General features: G+C 43.7%; 3 protein-coding genes across 3 annotated transcripts in view; 1 reads left to right on the top strand and 2 right to left on the bottom strand.

Moving 5' to 3' along the window:
- Window positions 1-7,533, bottom strand: part of MAD1L1 (mitotic arrest deficient 1 like 1) — a 250,357-nt gene extending 242,824 nt beyond the window's left edge. The window contains 4 exon segments of the mRNA XM_070955353.1: window positions 256-435; window positions 4,150-4,290; window positions 5,653-5,815; window positions 7,490-7,533. Coding sequence (XP_070811454.1) covers window positions 256-435; window positions 4,150-4,290; window positions 5,653-5,815; window positions 7,490-7,506 — 501 coding nt within the window. The 5' untranslated portion in view covers window positions 7,507-7,533.
- Window positions 7,534-8,976: 1,443 nt separating this feature from the next.
- MRM2 (mitochondrial rRNA methyltransferase 2) lies at window positions 8,977-14,939 on the bottom strand. Its single transcript, XM_070955104.1, has 3 exons — window positions 14,835-14,939; window positions 13,663-13,952; window positions 8,977-9,802 (listed from the first exon to the last, which is right to left on the bottom strand). The coding sequence occupies exons 1-3, from the start codon at window positions 14,912-14,914 to the stop codon at window positions 9,351-9,353; spliced, it is 822 nt and encodes a 273-aa protein (XP_070811205.1). The 5' UTR covers window positions 14,915-14,939; the 3' UTR covers window positions 8,977-9,350.
- A 28-nt stretch (window positions 14,940-14,967) lies between these two features.
- On the top strand, window positions 14,968-19,651 carry NUDT1 (nudix hydrolase 1). Its single transcript, XM_070955076.1, has 4 exons — window positions 14,968-15,015; window positions 16,096-16,255; window positions 17,547-17,692; window positions 19,087-19,651. The coding sequence occupies exons 2-4, from the start codon at window positions 16,104-16,106 to the stop codon at window positions 19,323-19,325; spliced, it is 537 nt and encodes a 178-aa protein (XP_070811177.1). The 5' UTR covers window positions 14,968-15,015; window positions 16,096-16,103; the 3' UTR covers window positions 19,326-19,651.
- Window positions 19,652-19,664: the final 13 nt, after the last annotated feature.

The raw sequence follows: 19,664 nt of genomic DNA, 5'->3' as shown, positions 1-19,664 counted from the left end.
ATTCTTATTTATGCCCCCCAAGAATTCTCCCTCTGGAATTGCTTAACGATGCAGCTTCTTAACTTCTGCTGTCCCAGCCTTAAAGCATTAGAAGATGCTGCCCTTCATTTCAAGGAAAAGAGACCACTCAGTGTTTTTTTTGTTTTTTAACTGTCACCTAACTCCTACAACACAAAAGTTATCTGGACCATCACCCCTGTAGGCTCCAAAATGAAATCAAAGACACTTTCACCAAATCAACGGCTCGGCCCTCACTTCGTTCGCCTCGGTCAGTTTGGTCTCCTTCTCCTGCAGCTTCTTGTTCAGGGCCTCCATGTCCTTCTGGAAGGTCTTGTTGGTCTTGAGTTGTTCCTGAAGGGCATTTTTCGCCTCGGTTTCCCTTTCCTGGCACTGCTTGATGCGCTTAAGGAGATCCTGATTACGATCAGCTTCCCGCTGGAAAAAGAAGACGAGGAGAGAAAGTTTAGGAGAAAAAAAAATATCACCACTACCAAAGGAAGTAACAGCTGGTTCTTCAGAAGTAGGGTCTACGTACCCCTCGAGGTAGGCCTGTCGTAACTTCCAACGGTTGCTAAGCTACAAGCCATAAGTCAAGGACCACCAGTTCTGTATCACGGAAAGGCTACGTCAATAAGTCAAAGTTCTTTTCAGTGACAGTTAACGTTTGGTGTACCAATAGAAGAGCTCAATATTTGTAGCTCAGGGTTGAGCCGTGGGGTCCTTGGTGCTCTCTGAGCTTGGTGGTTTTCTTGCGGATGTTTCATGACCCAACTAGGGAACATCATCAGTGCTAGAAGGGAGTGGGGATTGTAGAGTAGAAGAGGTGGAGAAGAGGAAGAGAAAGGGGAGGAGGAGGAGGCGAGGAAGAGGAGGAGGAGAGGAAGAGGAAGGGGAGGAGAGGAGAGGAGAGGAGAGGAGGAAGAGGAGGAGGAGGAGGAGGAGAAGGGAGGAAAAGGAGAGGAGGAGAAGGGGAGGAAGAGAAGGAGAGGAGGAAAAAAGGATAGGAGGAGGAGAGGAAGAGAAGGAGGAAGAGGAAGAGGAGAGGAAGAGGAAGGGGAGGAGAGGAGAGGAGGAAGAGGAGGAGGAGGAGGAGGAGAAGGGAGGAAAAGGAGAGGAGGAGAAGGGGAGGAAGAGAAGGAGAGAAGGAAAAAAGGAGGGGAGGAGGGGAGGAAGAGGAGGAAGGGAGAAAGAGGAGCGTGGGGTCCTTGGTGCTCTCTGAACTTGGTAGTTTTCTTGCAGACGTTTCATGACCCAGCTAGGGAACATCATCAGTGCTAGAAAGGAGTGGGGTTTGTGGAGTGGAAAAGGAGGACGACTGTGGAGTCCTTGGGCTCACTGAGCTTGATTGTTTTCTTGCGGGCATTTCATGACCCAACTACATAATACCATCTGTGCCATGATGATGAAACCCCCCTCTCTCTTCTAGCACTGATGATGTTACCTAGTTGGGTCATGAAACGTTTGCAAAAAAAAAAAAAAAAAAAAACCCTTACCAAGCTCAGAGAGCATCCCCACAATGTTTTGGTGTGTTATATTCCACAGTCTGAACTTTAAAATCCTGTAAAAAAAATCTTGGTTCAGGTCATATTCAAAAGCTTGATTCCATGCTTTTTGTTGAGTGCCATTGTCAATCTGTGCTCCCTTTTTTACAGAAAGACCGTGTAGCCTCCTTCCAACCTGATCGTGGCTTGCTTTGTCATGCAAATGAGCTGCATCTAGCCATTATACCGTCCGCCGCTTTCACCCTTACCACAATCAACGGCTTTTCCATTTTCCATCTGAAGGCTTTTTTTTTTCCCCCACTGTTCCTTTGATAACATTCGCGCGTAATGCTTGTTCTTGGGCAGCGAAAGCTCTCTTTTCCATTTCCCCCCTTTTTTTTAATGTACCATCTTAAACCACTTAGGCCAATTTTCCCTCTGTATCTTTCCCAAAAAAATTTTTTTTTTAATTTTAAAAAATACCCACGGAACGTTTCAGTTTTCGGTTTCCCAATGTTCTAATCTCAGTTCAAGCTGTTGCTTTTTGTAGTCGAGTAGATTGCATTTCGGGATTAAGTCCTTCCATCTGAGAGTTTCGGGTTTCCAATAGCTTCCTTTCTCTTTAGAATCAGAACAATTCTTTTATTCTTTATTCTTTAGAATTAGAATAATTATGCTGTTGTTTCTCCTTCTCCGCCGTCTGCTTTACCTGTGAAAGTCCTCACCTGCCAATCTTTCTTGAAAGATATAATCTATGAATGGCCCTAATGTCTTGATTCACAATCATTGATTTTCCCTAGTTTGCTATCCAAGTTATCAAGGCACATCTCAGTTACTCTGCCTGTAACATACTGATTTATTGGTACAGATAATAGCAATAGCCTTTACTTATATACCGCTTTATTAAAGGACTTTACTTATATACCGCTTTACAGTGCTTTCCAGCCCTCTCTAAGCAATTTAGGGAGTCAGGCTCTTGTCCCCCCAATGATCTGGGTCCCCATTTGACCCACCTCGGAAGAATGGAAGGCCGAGTCGACCTTGAGCCTGGTGAGATTCGAACTGCCAAATTGCAGGCAGCCAGCAGTCAACAGAAGTAGCCTGCAGTACTGCATTCTAACCACTGCAGCATCATGGCCCTTCCTTCCTTCCTTCCTTCCTTCCTTCCTTCCTTCCTTCCTTCCTTTCCTTCCCACTTAACAATAGCACTTATATCCCACTTCACAGTGCTTTCCAGCCCTCTCTAAGCGGTTTACAGAGTCAGCCTCTCCCTCCCTCCCACCCGATCTCCATTTCTGATTTCCTTATTTCCTTCCAACTCGAATCGATTAGCATTGATTGGCGGAAGCCTGTGTGTAGCTGATTTGCTCTGCTAATCAAAGTAAAAACAAGCTACGGATTTGCATACTAAACGAGGATTATGCAAACCAGTCCCAGGTTCCACAGGACTCCTCAAAATGCCACCTCAAGCAAGGCAATTAAACTGGGTTATAGCCTTTCCTTTTGAGGGGTGAGGGGTGTCTGTTTCCCCCACCCCCACAACAGGAATTTAAGCATCTCCATGACTGACTCAGCTCTCTGGGCAGGAGTTGGAGAAAAGGTAGAATAATTCTCAGAATCCCTTCAATTAAAGTTTGACCTGGAAACCACTTCTATTTGGCAGGGGTTTTTTTTTTCTGCTGACTCAGTTTCGTTCTTGGGAAGCACCTGCGTCTTTGAAGCATTTTCCAAGATAAAATGCACGCTTGTCGTTTTGCTTCTGGTCCCCAAAACATTCGGAAGAGGCAATTCCCACGACGACCGGCTGCCAATTCAACTCTTTACAGATGCCAGATATAACATGCCCGTATCCCAATTCTGCCTTTTTTTTTTTATCCCAAGATGATAAGCTGGAGCATCAAGGAAGATCTGATTCTATCCTCACCATCTACATGGTGAGGATAGTGATCGGTCTCATTTGAGACGATGATTCTGCATACAGAAGTGGGGTTGAACAAGTAGCCTTGTGGTGCAACCAAAACAATCTTGAACACCAAGAGCCTTGGTGGTGCAGCAGACTAAAGCACTGTTAAGTAACACCAACTGCCTGCAATTACTGCAAGTTCAAATCTCACCAGGCTCAAGGTTGACTCAGCCTTCCATTCTTCCGAGGTAGGTAAAATGAGGATCCGGATTGTGGGGGCAATAAGCTGACTTTGTATAAAAAAAAAAAAAACTGCTTGGGGGGGGGCGAAAACCCTACTAAGCAGGTATATACAAAAGTATGAAGGCTATTGCTTAACGCATTGTAAGTCGCCCGGAGTCTCCGGAGAAGGGCGGCATATAAATCGAACCAATAAATAAACCAATAAACTAAATACACTCAAAACTGTAGAAATGGTGGTGGATTTTAAGAGAAACCCTCCCATACTTCCACCTCTTACAACACTAGACAACACAGTATCAACAGTAGAGACCTTCAACTTTCTAAGTTCTATTATATCTCAGCGTCTTAGCCACTGAGCCTCCGCGTCCCTTTTAAATAATTATATACTGGCCTAAATCGTAAACTGTGGATTACAAACCATAGAGACCAAAGTGATAGAACAAACTACTCAAAACAAGCCAGGTTACAAACGCACCAAGATCATGCCGAATCCCAGCTCCTTAATCTGGCTCCCCAGCTCACCTCAAATTTGTTGGCGTTCAGGTTAGCTGCCTTCTCGAGCTCAATCCGAGCCCTTTTGTGACTTAATTCCATCTGCATTTTCTCCCGTTCCATCTGCAAAAGCCGCGTGCCCGAATGGATTTGCCCGGCCTGCTCTTCCAGCTGATCCGTTGCCAAAAGGGAAAAAGAGACCAAGCAGTAAATCCCATGAAACTGTTGAAAAAGGCTTCCATGCCTCCGGCTCTGGAGGGGGTGTGGGGTGGGAGGGCCTAGAGTTAAACCTATAGCCTTTTACAAGCAAGTTCCACCATCTGTTTTAATTCGGGCCAAAGTATATAATTCTTTTAATTAATTTTAAATTTTGTATTGTTATGTATTTTAGTTTTGGCTGTGCACCGCCCTGAGTCCACTAGGAGAAGGGCGGTATATAAATTGAATAAATAATAATAACAATAATAATAATAATCCCTCTACCCAGGGGTAGACAATATTCTGTCCAGGGATATAGGTACCTAATCTACTACGGCCTCTGCTCCACCTGGTTTCGTGTATTTAGCAAAAAGCAAAATAAGCATCAGTAGGGATGCATCAGCTAGTTCAGATAGGCAAAATATTTGGTGGGCAGAAAAGCTAGTTTTTCTGTTGGTTCACTTCCAAAGTAAAACTTGCACGTCCTTCTGGATATGGACCAAATCACAACTACGTAAGTCAATTAATTTATTTACTTAAAACAATTGCCCATCTTATAACCATCTCCGGGCAGCTCTTGATCCAAAGTTAAAACAGCATAAAAACCATAGTAAAATTATAAAAATTAGCACACTGGAAACCACAGTGTAGACAGGGGGTCAAGGGGAAGAAGAGGGAAAGAGAGAAGCCTATAATTGCTGCCTGAGCACAGACCCCAGGCTGGGCAAGCTGATAAGTCACTGTACTTATAATACCATGTTTCCCCGAAAATAAGACCCTGTCTCATATTTTTTTGAACCCTGAAATAAGCGCTTGGCCTTATTGCCATGCACTCAAAAGCCCGATTGGGCTTATTATCAGGGGAGGTCTTATTTTGGGGAAAACAGGGTATATATGTCATTATTTAGTTTGCTAAATTTTTGCTTGCTTGGATTAGGTCAGGGATCAGCAATCTTAAATACTCAAAGAGCCATTTGGACCCGTTTCCCACAGAAAAGAAAACACCGGGAGCCACAAAACCCTTCCCCGTGCCTGACTATTTCCATAGCGGCCACAAAACTAGCCTATGTAGTTGAATTAAATGTTTTGTTTTCTTCTGAAACTTTTCCTTTCTTGGATTATATCCATGGTTGGCCTACCGGGGGTCGAAAAGCTCAATAAATCCCATGCTGGCAGGTGTCACACATTGGCAGTTGTGACGCATATTTTGAGCAACAGGGAGCTGCAGCAGAGGATGAAAGAGCCACATGCGGCTCCAGAGCCACAGGATGCCAACCCTTGGATCTGGTGATTGGTTTGTTTGCCGAGTGTGACCACTGAGGAACACTGTCTCACCTTCATCATTTGCTGGTAGTTTGTCTGGAGTGAGCCCGGAGGAGACGGTGGGGCATCTTGGACAGACGATTCCTCCATAGAGAGGGACATGAAGTTGTTGTACGACTTCAGGATGGAGAAGACGGTGGTGTTCGCCTCGGCCTCCTCCATCTGCATCCGAGTTCTACCGTTCATGCAATTAAAAAGAATTGGTTTTTTTTAAAAAAAAAAATTAAGGACGTTTCCCTTCACGCACTTCAAGTTATCGCACCCCCAAACTGTAGCCCTCCAAATGAGCTTTTAAAAAATATTCTGACATCTTTGATTAGAGAAAAGATGGCAAATACCTTAATTGCTATCGAAAGAAGAGAATATTTGCAACTCAGGGTTAAACTATGGAGTCGAACACGTTTGGATGATGTTACCTAGTTGGGTCATGAAATGTCTACAAGAAAACACTGAAGCTGAGAGCAACAAGGACTCCAGTCCTCCTCCAACTCCTCCTCCTCCTCCACTACATAAAACCCCACGCCCTTCTAGCTCTGATGATGTTACCTAGTTGGGTCATTAAACATCTGCAAGAAAACAACCATGCCCAGAGGGCACCAAGGCCCCCACAGTCCTCCCCCTCCTCCTCCTCCTCTCTGCAATCCCAACTCCCTTCTGGCACTGATGATGTTACTTAGCTGGGTCATTAAACGTCTGCAAGAAAACTATCAAGCTCAGAGGGCACCAAGAACTCCAATCTTACTGCTGTCTGGAAATGTTTTATATTTTTTTGCATGAAATGGGGGGAAAACGAACTTTTGATTTGTGGTTTTGATAATAGAAAAAAAGAGGGTTTTTTGTAACAGCAGAGTAAAAAATAATGTTGTAATCATTAATGCATTTGCTGGAAAAGAAATCAGAAATGTCTGTTTCTTTTTTTTTTTTTTTAATCTTTTCCTTTTACACTTTTGTTAGCTTCCTTTCTTGCTCCTATGCAGGTTGTGTTTATGGCTCTCTCTTTTTTTTTTTTTTTGCAACACTTTTTTGTTTCCACTTTTGTTTTAACCAGTTTTGGAACAACAATCACACAACCCAAGTGGAAACAAAAGGAGACAAGTGTTGCAAAAAAACAACAACACAGAAGCAAAATCATAAAACACAACCTGCAAAGGAACAACAGTGAAGAGGAAACCGATCCACAAAGGCCAGAGCCAGGGGCACCTTCCCCATCCTGGGACCCAGCTCAGACCCTGGCTCCAAACCCATCATCCCTTGCCTGCATGGAGTTTAGGGGTTTTGTAGTACTCTTGATGCAACTTTTTTTTTTTTTTGCATTAGTTTCCTATGCTCCCCCATTCCAACTCCGGCTACCCAAAACCGAAAGGCAATCAGATCTATTCGTTTCTCTCCATCCCAGTTTTATCTTTTCTGCCCAAACTGGTCCCTGTGTGGTTGTGTCTGTTGTGTGTGCGGCGGGGTTGTCTCTCCAAGCAAACTTGGGTGATGGGAACAGAACCTCCTGCTGTTGGGACTCCCTAGCGGAGGGGAAGATAGCAGGGGAAGGTGGTCTGCTCTCCGACTGCAAGGGCGGTAGGGCACTCTGTACATGCCCAGGAGCACTCTCGGCACACCAACCGAGAAAGAAGCCGTGGGGGGGAGGGCATGAGTCTCGGGCCTCGTTCTCCAGCTCGAGGAAACACCGACGCCGGTGGGGGGTGAAGCCCGTTAACCCGCCCGCCCTCCCCAAAATCCGGGTCCCTGAGGCGACGAGACGAGACCCCTCCGCCCCGGTCGCCGCCCGCCCGCCCTCTGCCGCCCCGCCCGCGCGGGACCCACGTGACCACCCTCGGCCTCGCTCGCGCGCACTCACCCTCCCCAATCGGCCATGGCCAGCTCCGCTCGCTCGCTCGCTCTCCCGCCTTCCCTCCCTCCTTCCTCGGCGCCGCGAGAGTTCGCCGCCCAGCTCCCGCGAGATTTCGCCCCCGCCTCTCGGGCGAGAAGTCTTCCCAGCTGCTGGGAAGACTTTGGGGGGGGCGGGGGCCGTAGTGCTCGGAATAGAGGCGCGGCGAGAAATCAAGAGGAGGCGCGGCGCTCTCTTCTGGCGGAGGAGGGGATTTCTCCCACCCCCCCAAAAAAGGTGGGGGGGTGAGAAATAAGTCTTTATTTTCGAGGAAAAATAATATTAAAACTTTCATCGCCGAGTTTTTCGGCTTTTGTTTTTGTTTTTTTATTGCTGATGGTTTTTATACGGTTTTATGAAATTTTGTATTGTTTTTATATTGTTTTACACTTTTACATTGTTTTTATACTATTTGTATTGTTTTAGTTTTAGATTGTTTTATACTATTTGTATTGTATTAAATTGTTTTACACTATTTTATACTGTTTTTATGCTATTTGTATTGTTTTACAATTTTTATGCTATTTGTATTGTTTTACATTAAGTTTTAGATTGTTTTATACTATTTGTATTGTATTACATTGTTTTACACTATTTTACTGTTTTTATGCTATTTGTATTGTTTTACAATTTTTATGCTATTTGTATTGTTTTATACTATTTGTATTGTTACCTTCTTTTACAGTTTTACACTGTTTTTATGCTATTTGTATTTTTACATTTAGTTTTAGATTGTTTTATACTATTTGCATTGTATTACATTGTTTTACAATGCTTTACAGTTTTTATGCTATTTGTATTGTTTTAGTTTTAGATTGTTTAGATTGTTAGATTACAAATACTATTTGTATTGTATTACATTGTTTTACACTATTTTATACTTTTTATGCTATTTGTATTGTTTTACAGTTTTTATACTATTTGTATTGTTTTACATTTAGTTTTAGATTGTTTTATACTATTTGTATTGTATTACATTGTTTTACACTATTTTATACTGGTTTTATCCTATTTGTATTGTTTTATACTATTTGTATTGTGTTACCTTATTTTACAGTTTTACACTGTTTTTATGCTATTTGTATTTTTACATTTAGTTTTAGATTGTTTTATACTATTTGCATTGTATTACATTGTTTTACACTGTTTTACACTGTTTTTACACCATTTGTATTGTTTTGCATTATTGCTACATTGTTTTACCTTGTTTACATAATGTTTCTGTGTGATTTTATACTGCTTTACATTGAGGCTATGCTGGTGTATGGATCGTAAGTTGCCCTGGGAGTTCTTTCAAGAGGAGAGGCTGCGTTTCAATAAATAAATAATCTTTTTCCATGCAAGGTTTTGTCGGAAGCTGTTGCTAGAGAGAGGCTCCAGGTGTCTTAATCTGGGAATGAAGTCGTACAACAGTTTCTTCCTGAATGGACACAACAGAGAGGTTGTATTTTGTCCTATTGGTTATTTATTTATACAACATATAATTAACACTGTACACAAACTTCTCCAGCGTTTAGGGAATATTTGTAGCTCAAGGGCCCTTGATTCTCTCTGAGCTTGGTGGTTTTCTCATAGACGTTTCATGACCAAACTAGGGAACAGCATCAGTGCCAGAACGGAGTGACGCTTGCACTGATGATGTTCCCTAGTTGGGTCATGAAATGTCTGCAGGAAAACCATCAAGCTCAGAGAGCACCAAGGACCCCACTTCTCCACCAGCCTGCAAAGTTTCAATCTGTAATTCACTACCCCGCAAACAGAAAATTCAACCTATTGTTGCAATCGTGTCTGGTGCTTTAATCCTAAGTGATGCTCCACAGAATGCATGGAGTTACTCAAAGTTATTTTGCTGCACATTTGACACGCCTTGGTAGGTTTTCGCTAAGAAAAAAGTCTCGGCCGATTCTTTCCTGCTCGCTTGAGGTTTTAGGGTCTTCACTTCCTGGAAGTCTTGCAACAGCCGGCTTCGGAGGAGGTGGCTCTCCTTGCCATCCCAGAATTTGCACAGCAGGATCCCTCCTGGCTGCAAAATGCCTCTGGCCAGATCCAGAAGGGACAGGCAGAGGTGAATCAACTTTTGATGATCGAGTTCCCGGATGCCGGTTGCGTTCGGTGCCATGTCGCTTAGGATAATGTCCACTTTTCCTTTCGGGAGAAGGGTTTGGATCTCCTCTTGGGTGCCCTGATCCGTGATATCGGCGTGAGGGAGAAAAACCACTCCTTCCAGAGGGAACAGGTGAAGAAGATCAACTCCGAGGACAAAGCCAACAGGTTGTTTCGGGTCTAGAGGACACAAAAAAAAGCAGATTACAATACATTTATCGGTCTTTAAAGAAACCCCGGAGTCTTTAGCTAGTTAACTCATCCACAGTTTACAACTGTCCAAACTTAGCAACTTTGAAGACTTGTGGACTTCAATGCCCAGAATTCCCCAGCCAACATGGCTGGCTGGGGGAATTGAGGGAGTTATAGTCCACAAGTCTTAAAGTTGTCAATTTCGGAGACCTCAGATTTACTCAGTTAGCCCCCATTTTCTGATTTTCTACTGGATATCAACTCATTAAACGAACGTGACCCGCGTAAGTCAATTTGGAGATAATGTTTGGCGTTTGAGGCAAACGGTATTCGGATTTTTCCTCTGCGGGCGGAAGAACTGTTCTAAGAAGAACTGTTAAAAGAGAGAAAACGTTAAGAAAACGGTGCTCCTTCTGACACCTCGGTGCCAAATATTAGTCGGTCCACCCAGATGAACGAGACAGAAACACGACTAGACAAGCTAATTCTACTTTATTTTAAAGGCTATGTCGACAGACTCTTTTTAGATCTGAAAGTACAAACTTCCCCAATCAATTAGGATGGATCCTTCCCAAGTTTTTTTCCTCTGACAGTTAAGCAACTGGGGGCTCCTGCCTCTCTTATCTTAGCCTTGGTAGTACAGTGGTCTAAAGCACCCTGTTATTAAGACCAGCTGCCTGCAATTACTGCAGGTTCGAATCTCCCCAGGCTCAAGGTTGACTCAGCCTTCCATCCTTTCTAAGGTAGGTAAATTGAGGACCCAGTTTGTGGGGGCAATAAGCTGACTTTGTATAAATACACAAAAGGATGAAGGCTATTGCTTAGCGCATTTTAAGCCGCCCTGAGTCTCCGGAGAAGGGCGACATATAAATCAAATTAAAAAAAAATGTTTCTTCTAGGCAGCATTTCTTCCCTTTCTCCCCCCAAGGTTATTCTCACATTTCATTACGATATCAACACTCACAAAAAGACACTCGTGATGCTTAGTCAGAATTCCAGGAAGAAAACAATATTCCTGGGCGGTTTCCCCCTCCCCACCTTTTTTTTTTAACTGCCAGTACACTGATGACCAATACAAGGGCAAGTACATTCTGACATTTTTATGAGGAAAAGAGCACCAGGACATAAAGATAAAATCATTCACTAGAGGGTCCTCCTCCAGGAGCTGTTGTATAATGACATATTGCCTGGGATACTAGAAATCACATAATAGCCACCGATAGGCAAATTTATGGGGCAAGTGAGGCCCATAATTGCTTTTAAAGACACCCGCACTCCCTGAATTATCAAGTGAACAAGACCGATACATCTACTAATCCACCGGTCATTGTAACGGTGGCTTGAGGGAACCTTAACGTACACTAAAACCCAGAAGTAATGCTACGTTAATAAATCTTTTTTAAAAAAGGCTCTGCATAAGCAGATTCTTACTTTTTAACAGAAAGCTGTTTCCCAGTTTCTAGAAACGATGAAATGCCAAGCAGTCAATGATCTACTTACTGATTGTTCAAGCCGTAAAGCGTGAGTAGGGCAGAACAGATGTATTCTTCCCAGGGATAATAACACAGACCTCTGTTACTCCCTTACTTATTACGTAGAAGTATTGAGTGACCTTCCTGGCTAAGTTTACACACTACATTAAGCTAAGATTTTGTTAGTTATGTGTCTGTGGACATTCTCAATCATCCAAGTCATGTTTGTTCTCAAAGGTGTTTTTCCAAATGCAACTGGATTTTATTGGTGTTTTTTCTTCTTCTTGAAAACATTTCACTTCTCATCCAAGAAGCTGAACTGAAGAGGTTTTTTGGATGAGAAGCAAAACATTTTCAAGGAAAAAAAAAATGCAAGGAAGTCCAGCTGCCTCTTGAAAAGCACCTTTGGGACTTAGCTATGTATATTGTACAAGCCACAGTTGGATGGTTCACACATGCACTGAGCCAATAAACCAGAGTTTATCAAAAAGCAGAACTCAATAAGCCACCTTATGACTTAGCAAAATCTGTGAACTTTGTCCAAAACAGAGCTTCTCTCTATGCGCAGGGCTGGCAAGGAAAATAGGAAATCCACTTTGCATTCCCTACCCGTGGCATTTTTTTAAAAAAAAATTACCGAAAGTCACCCACGGGCAGCCTCTTAATCAATTCTATCATTTTATTTTTAGCACCTTCCTAACCAGCAGGATTTGTTTTTTTTTTTTTTTTTATGAGCAAGGCTTTCTGTAAGGATCAATAATTCAGAAATCTTCATCATCAATCACTGTCTTGTACTGTCGTCAAACCACTCCAGAGTTAGCCAACAGTAACGTTTTCTGCTGTCAGGGCACTTTTGCCTGACATTAATTAATTAAATTGAGGCTTTTCGAGACTCCTCTCGCTATCATTTCCCAGAGGGAAAACCCACGATATTAAAATGAAGCCTAGAGATAAGAAATTGCATATTCAAATGGAGGGAAGAATTTCTCTAGCCATGTACCGTCAATACTTGGGAGGGGGAAAAACCATGCTTGGCAATATTTATTGGATAGAAGGAGATTAATATAAATAGGCAGATCTAAAACAATCACACTTTATGATACATTATGAAGTCTGAGGCATCTCCCTCCCTCACCATCCCACTCCCATAAAGCAGAGGAAAAAGGAATGGAAAAAAAAAACTGAAAATGTGAAATATTCCAGCTGCTTCCTAATCAAAGCTGCGTGTTGATTTAATTTGCTCAAAATGCCATAAAACAGGTAAGATTTGCAAAAACAAACAAGGCATTTTGCTTCCTCTTTTTAAAATTATGATCTCTGGGTTTATTGACAACTAAGACAGGCCCCTTCCCAGTTTGGGGTTGTGGTGATGTCATTATAATCATAAAATATGTAACTTTTTTTTCCCCCGAGAGGCCAAAAGTAGATCCTAAGAGGGACAAAGCTGGTAGATAATACAGGCAGTCTTTGACTTACGACAATGACATTTCTGTCGCTAAGTGAGACATTTGTTAAGTGAACTTTGCTCCATTTTACAATTTGCCAGCACTGCTGGCTGGGGGATTCTGGGAGTTGAAGTCCATCCATCTTCAAGCTTCCAAGGTTGAGAAACACTGCACTAAATGAACTGTGGTAAGTGCCATACAGACCATTCTATTCTAGCACTGGCTACGGTTATAGTTGGAAATAAGAACTCAGGCTAAGAAAAATGTGAGGTTTTGCAAAAGCAGAAGAAAAGAGAAACAAAATTCCAAACATAACAAGGAAGTGATTTTAAAATGTAAAGAGCAAAAAGGCAGTTAGGATGGAGTTATGTCAGAAAGTTATTTAGGGAAGTTCAGTGGAATGAACCTTTTATCGGCATTAAATCAAAAATTAGAATTGAAAAATGGGAAGCCATACAGAACTTTAAAGCAAAGGGATGGATACGGAACTAAAAACCAGATTGGTGTAATGGTTAAGGCACTGGGCTACAAACCAGGAGACTGTGAGTTCTAGTTCTGCCTTAAGAATGAAAACCAGCTGGGTGACTTCACTGCCAATCACCAGGAAATGGTGAGTTCTAGTTCCGCCATATTGTCATGAAAGCCAGCTGGGTGACTTTGGCACCAATCACCAGGAGACAGTGAGTTCTAGTTCCTCTTTAATCATGAAAGCCAACTGGGTGACTTTGGACCAGTCCCTCTTTCTCCACCCAATCCATATTTCTGCCCATATGCCCTTGCAGTGAAGAATGATGGATCAGAAGCCATGATTGAGACAAAAAGTAAAACTACAGGGGGTTCAGGTGACACGATCCCAAGCTAACCAAACCACAGTATGGCTGTCTTAGAACAGGTTGCAAACCAGACGCAGCAGCCTTAGGCGTCCACTCACCAGATCCTGTGGCATTAACCCTTTCAACGGCCACCTGAGCCCAGGCTCCAGGGGCCGTCCCACAGTCGAGGACATGCAGCCCAGGCCGAAAGAGGTGGTGTTTATCATCGATCTCCAGCAATTTAAAGGCACTTCGGCAACGATAGTTCCTCTTTTTGGCTCTCTTCACAAATGGATCTCGGAAATGTCTCTCCAGCCAGCGATGCTCTGCCCCGGTTTTGGATTTCAGGTGTGGTCCCGTTGTGTGGATTTTCTGGATCTGGAGTAAAATGGTGGGCAGCATCCGATGTCTGCAAGGGGGAAAAACCAGTGGGATTGCTGAAAATTAGCAACAGGTATAAAAAGAGCAGGATGGATGGATGGTTCGATGAAAGGAGGGAGGGAGGGAGGGAGGGAGGGAGGGAGGGAAGGAAGGAAGAAAGGAAGGAAGGAAGGAAGGAAGGAAGGAAGGAAGGAAGGAAGGAAGGAAGGAAGGAAGAGGAAGGGAGAGACGAAGGTAGGGAAGGGAAGGAGGGAGGAAGAGAGGAAGGAAGGAAAAGGAAAGAAAAGGAAGAGGGAGGGAGGAAAAAAGAGGAAGGAAGAGAGGAAGAGAGAAAGAAAGAAGGAAGGAAGGAAAAGGAAAGGAATGAAGGGGAGAGGGAGGGAGGAAAAAAGATGAAGGGAGGGAGGGAGGGAGGAAGAAAGGGAGGGAGGGAGGGAGGGAGGAAAAAAGAGGAAGGAAGAGAGAGATGAAGGTAGGGATGGGAAGGAGGGAGGAAGAGAGGAAGAGAGAGAGAAAGAAAGAAAGAAAGAAAGAAAGAAAGAAAGAAAGAAAGAAAGAAAGAAAGAAAGAAAGAAAGATGCTGTTATCTTCTGGACCAGCGTTTCTCAATCTCAGCAACTTCAACTCCCAGAATTCCCCAGACAGCCATTCTTTTTCCCCATGTCTGGGTTTCAACTCCCACAATCCCCCCCCCAGAGTGACGCTCTAGGGAAACGACCCGGGCAGACAAGAGGAAGAGCTGAAAACGAAACCACCGTGATGAAAAGGCATCTTCTCGGCCTTTCCCCAAGGACAAGGGGCGTGGGAATCTCCTCGGCAAGCCTCAATTCGGGAGACCCCCGCCCCCCCCAGCCTCGAGCCATGGGCGCAGGAATTGGGGGTGGGGGGGGTTGCCTTCAATGCCACTCACCGGCTCATGGTTTCTCCCGCCACTTCCGGGATCTGGGGGGACACTTTTCGGGTTGCACCGCGTCCGTCGCCCACAATCATCCCCCCCCCCGGAAACGCCGCTCCGTCTCCTACGTTCCGTTGCCCTGCACGTGGTTGGCTTGTTTTTAATTGCACCTGAGACGCGCTTCGTTCCTTTTCAGGTTTGCCTGGATCGCGTTGGGGAGGGTCGCCTCTGTGCTGGGCGTGGGCTGGGTCTCCTTCCTTCCCCCCCTATTTTGTTAGCAGAGAAGATCCAGGGCTTTGCTAGCTTCTGTGCAGGGTTTTTGCATCATGGTTGTTGCCCTTTGCATCTTTCTGCATCGTTGTTGTTTTTTTTTTAAGTTTTTTTAAAATTATAATAATTATTATTTTAATTTGATTTATATGCCGCCCTTCTCCGGAGACTCAGGGCGGCTTACAGTGTGTTAAGCAATAGCCTTCATCCTTTTGTATATTTATACAAAGTCAGCTTATTGCCCCCACAAACTGGGTCCTCAATTTACCTACCTTAGAAAGGATGGAAGGCTGAGTCAACCTTGAGCCTGGTGAGATTTGAACTTGCAGTAATTGCAGGCAGCAGATGTTAATAACAGTGCTTTAGTCCACTGTTCATGGACCTTAGAAAGGATGGGAGGCTGAGTCAATCTTGAGCCTGGTAAGATTCGAACCTGCAGTAATTGCAGGCAGCTGTGTTAATAATAGGGTGCTTTAAACCACTGTACTACCAAATTCCTTCCCTCCCTCCTTTCATCTTTCACACTCTCCTTCCTTTATCACTCTCATTTTTTCTTTCTCCTTCCTTCCTTTCCTCTTTCCCTCCCTCCCTCCCTTTCACACATTCCTTCCTTTATCTTTTACCTCCTTCCTTCCTTCCCTCCCTCTCTCCCTCCCTCCATCTTTCACATTCTCCTTCCTTTATCGCTTTTTTTCTTCCTTTCTTTCCCTCCCTCCCTCCCTTTCACACTCTCCTTCCTTTAACTCTCTCATTTTACCTTTCCTTCCTTCCTCCCTCCCTCCCTCCCCAGCATGTTGCACTTGGATGAAGCAGAATATATTGGAGCATTTAAAGATGCTCCAGACGCCTGCCTTTTTCCAGTGCTGTTTCCAGATTGTCTTTTTTGGCCATGTACTATCCCACTTGCAACACACAGCACCAGCAACCTCTGCCCTCTGCCGGAGCTTCCTGCAGGATTTCTGTGGATTTGCCCCTTGATGCTTCCCCTCCCCACTTCTTGACTTAGGGTGCAGAATGCTGACGACTAAGCTGTACACATTGGTGCTGGTGATGCAGCCTCAGCGCGTCCTGCTGGGCATGAAGAAGCGCGGCTTCGGGGCTGGCCTCTGGAACGGCTTTGGGGGAAAGGTGCAGCTGGGGGAGACGGTGGAGCAGGCGGCCCGAAGGTGAGAGGACAACCGAATGTGTCCACAGCCGGTCTTCTCCAATTCTTTGGAAGAGGCTCGTGATTGCAATTTTGGAATTGCACAATGCAGCCCTTGTGACTTGCTCCGCTTCTACTTTGTGGGCCAAACGGAGTTGGGATGATTCATGCTGGATGGAGGGTGTTTTTCTTTTCTTTTGATTTGACTTGGGTTTTTTTTAACTCAATCATCGGCTGAGCAGAGGGACTCATCTAGATGCTGAGCTCTATTAAATTAAAAATTGGTGCAATGACTTCAGGGAATGTTTTGGGAGGGGCCACGAATGGGTGCGGATTCACTGCATTTCGTCACCTGGGAGTCATTTCACCCATTATTATTTAGCGCATGATGAGAATGTGACAAAGAGAAGTAAACATAGACGCACAATTCAAAGCAAAAGGCACCGGCGTCCATAGCATCCCTTAAGCTACACGTGCTCCCTGGGTGGTGTCAAAGTCTGGAATATTTCACCCGATTCAGTTTGTCTCAGCTACTGATTTTCACTCCTTTCGTTCTAACTTGATTTCTGTGGACCTCGCCCCGTATTTAAGAGGTTCCTAAAATGACATGCGTAAGTGCACTAATGTGTCAAGCCCAAGTCCCTGTCACATTTTAGTTTGTTCATTTTGTTCGCTCGAATTTGTTATTTTTGTTTGACGGAGAAAGGAAAAAGAAAGAGAGAAAGCAAAAGAAAGAAAGAGAAAGAGAGGAAGGAAGGAAAAAGAAAGAAAGAAAGAAAAAAAGAAAGAAAGGAAAGGAAAAAAAGAAAGAGAGAGAGAGAGAGAAAGAAAGAAAGAAAGAAAGAAAGAGAAAGAAAGAAAGAAAGAAAGAAAGAAAGATGACAGAGATCAGATGCAGTCGTACTGCCCTGGGCTTCACAGCCGTGACAAACAAGAATATTTCACCAATGAACAGCAGGCATGGACCAACACTATATGATTATTAAAAGACTGCTTGGATTCCATCCATATTTAAGATTCATTAAACTCAACAATATTTGCTTCCAATTGGGACCAGAATTTCCATTGTTAAGCAAGTCAGTTTTTTTTAGTGGCGTCATAATTTTGAGCAGTCACTAAGTGAATGGTCCTAAGTCGAGAGCTATCTGTATTAAAAGTAGGTCACCCTTATCCTGTTGTCCTTCCAAAGGAAACGGTTTAAAATGCAGGAATGCAGAGCTAGGACCAACACTGAGGAAAACGCCCAGAGTTGAGAAGGAACCTATGAACCAAAATCTCCAGTTTTGCAGATTCTCTTATTCTCTTACTTTCAGGGAGCTTCAGGAAGAGAGCAGTTTGACCGTGGACACCTTACAGAAAATGGGCCTGATTACCTTTGAGTTTGTAGGCAACGCGGAGCTGATGGAAGTCCATATCTTTCGCGCCGACAGTTTCCACGGAGACCCCACCGAAAGTGACGGTAGGAAACCGGGCGGGAGCGATAACAGAGTTAGGGAAGCCTGCAAGATCTGGTCAGCACAGTCAAGCTGACCTCCATCCATCATCATATGATCCAAGCTGACACTGTGGGTTTTGTTTGTAGTCTGTGAGTATCACACTGGCAGGGTTCAATCGATCAGAATAGAGCTGGAAGGCACCCGGGAGATCTTCTAGTCCAATCTCTTGCTTAAGCAGGAGACCCTATTCCATTTAGACAAGTGGCTGTCCAGTCTCTTCTTAAAAAGCTCCAGTGATGGAGCCCCCACAACTTCTGGAGGCAACTTCTGTTCCACTGTTTAATTGTCCTCACTGTTAGGAAGTTTCTCCTTAATTCCAAGTTGCTCCTTGATTAGTTTCCATTCGTCACTTCTTGTCCTGCCTTCAGATGCTTTGGAGAATAGGTAGAACACACACACACACACACATACCCCGTTCTTTGGGACAGCCCCTCAAATACTGGAATGCTGCTATCATGTCCCCCCCGGTCCTTCTTTTCCCTAGACTAGCCAGATCCAATTCCTGCAACAGTTCTTCCTATGTTTAGTCTCCAAGCCTTTGACTATCATTAAGTGTTGTACCTTATGATTCTTGATGAATGTATCTTTTATGTACACTGAGAGCATATGCACCAAGACAAATTCCATGTGTGTCCAATCACACTTGGCCAATAAAAAATTCAGTTCTGTTCTATTCTATTCTATACTATTTTCTATTCTATTCTATTCTTATTTGTACCCTATGACTATCATTAAGTGTTGTACCTTATGATTCTTGATAATCTTTTGTGTACTCCGAGAGCGTATGCACCAAGACAAATTCCTTTTGTGTCCAATCACACTTGGCCAATAAAGAATTTTATTCTATTCTATTCTATTCTATTCTATTCTACTCTACTCTACTCTACTCTACTCTACTCTACTCTACTCTACTCTACTCTACTCTACTCTATTCTATTCTTTAATCATCCTAGTAACTAGGTCCTACTTACTCTTCTCCGCACTTTTCCCAAAGTTCCATTGCATCATCATTGCAGCTTTACAAGGGTTGCAACCTCTAGAGGGTGTGTGTGTGTGTGTGTGTGTGTGAGAGAGAGAGAGAGAGAGAGAGAGAGAGAGAGAGAGGGGGATGATCTCCATTTGTGATCTTCCAACAAGCAAAATCAGGGAAGCCAAATTCACTTAACAACCTCATGATTCAACCACCGCAGTGATTGACTTAGCAGCCATGGCAAAAAAAAAAAAAAAAAAAAAGAGGTCAAAAATTGGGCGTGACTCGCTCTAACAACCACCTTGCTTAACGACAGAAATCCTCCCCCCCCCCAAATTGTGGTCAGAAGTCAAGACCCAGCTGTACTTCGTTTCTCTCCCGTTGCAGAAATGTGCCCTCAGTGGTTTGACGTGGACCAGATCCCTTTCAAGGAGATGTGGCCGGATGATATCTATTGGTTTCCTCTTCTGCTCCACAAAAAATATTTCCTGGGCTATTTTAAGTTTCAGGGGCAGGAGACTATCTTGGAATATACCCTGAAAGAGGTGGAGAAGATGGAAGAAGGATTTCCTGACAGAGACATAAAGGACATTCTGGCAGGGAAGGAACCACTGCCAGCTCTGTAGCAACACAATTCTTCTGCCAAACTCATTGTTTGTTGACTTTCTAGGAGAGGGGGAAAAAAAACCCTCTCAAAACTACTTGTTCATGTACAGAAATGTGTCCCGTGACCAGAGGATACTAAATTATGGGAAAATATGGTCAAACCAGAAGAAGAAATGTTTGAATGTCCTCCATACCATGAAGAAAAACGCTTTGATCGTACAACGTTGCAATAAATGCGTTCAACTCAAAATAAACTTTCAAACTTTTAATAAGAGTTTTACAAATTTCTTTTCTTACAAATAGATCTTTTTTTGCAACTTTTCGGGCAGGGGGCCTGGGGATGTCAGACTCCTTAAACA

This window comes from Pituophis catenifer, unplaced genomic scaffold, assembly GCF_029215685.1.
Source record: "Pituophis catenifer annectens isolate HBS135680 unplaced genomic scaffold, rPitCat1.0.hap2 SCAF_16, whole genome shotgun sequence".
Lineage (NCBI taxonomy): Eukaryota > Metazoa > Chordata > Lepidosauria > Squamata > Colubridae > Pituophis > Pituophis catenifer.
This window is presented reverse-complemented; position numbering and strand designations above follow the sequence as displayed.

Excerpts from the sequence above, each read along its gene's own strand:
- MRM2 (XM_070955104.1), bottom strand. The coding sequence starts at position 14,914 with ATGATTGTGGGCGACGGACGCGGTGCAACCCGAAAAGTGTCCCCCCAG. Across the intron at positions 13,953-14,834 it reads GCGGGAGAAACCATGAGCCG|ACATCGGATGCTGCCCACCA; the intron begins GTGAGTGGCATT and ends TCCCCCTTGCAG. Across the intron at positions 9,803-13,662 it reads GGTTAATGCCACAGGATCTG|ACCCGAAACAACCTGTTGGC; the intron begins GTGAGTGGACGC and ends TGTGTCCTCTAG.
- NUDT1 (XM_070955076.1), top strand. The coding sequence starts at position 16,104 with ATGCTGACGACTAAGCTGTACACATTGGTGCTGGTGATGCAGCCTCAG. Across the intron at positions 16,256-17,546 it reads GTGGAGCAGGCGGCCCGAAG|GGAGCTTCAGGAAGAGAGCA; the intron begins GTGAGAGGACAA and ends TCTTACTTTCAG. Across the intron at positions 17,693-19,086 it reads AGACCCCACCGAAAGTGACG|AAATGTGCCCTCAGTGGTTT; the intron begins GTAGGAAACCGG and ends CTCCCGTTGCAG.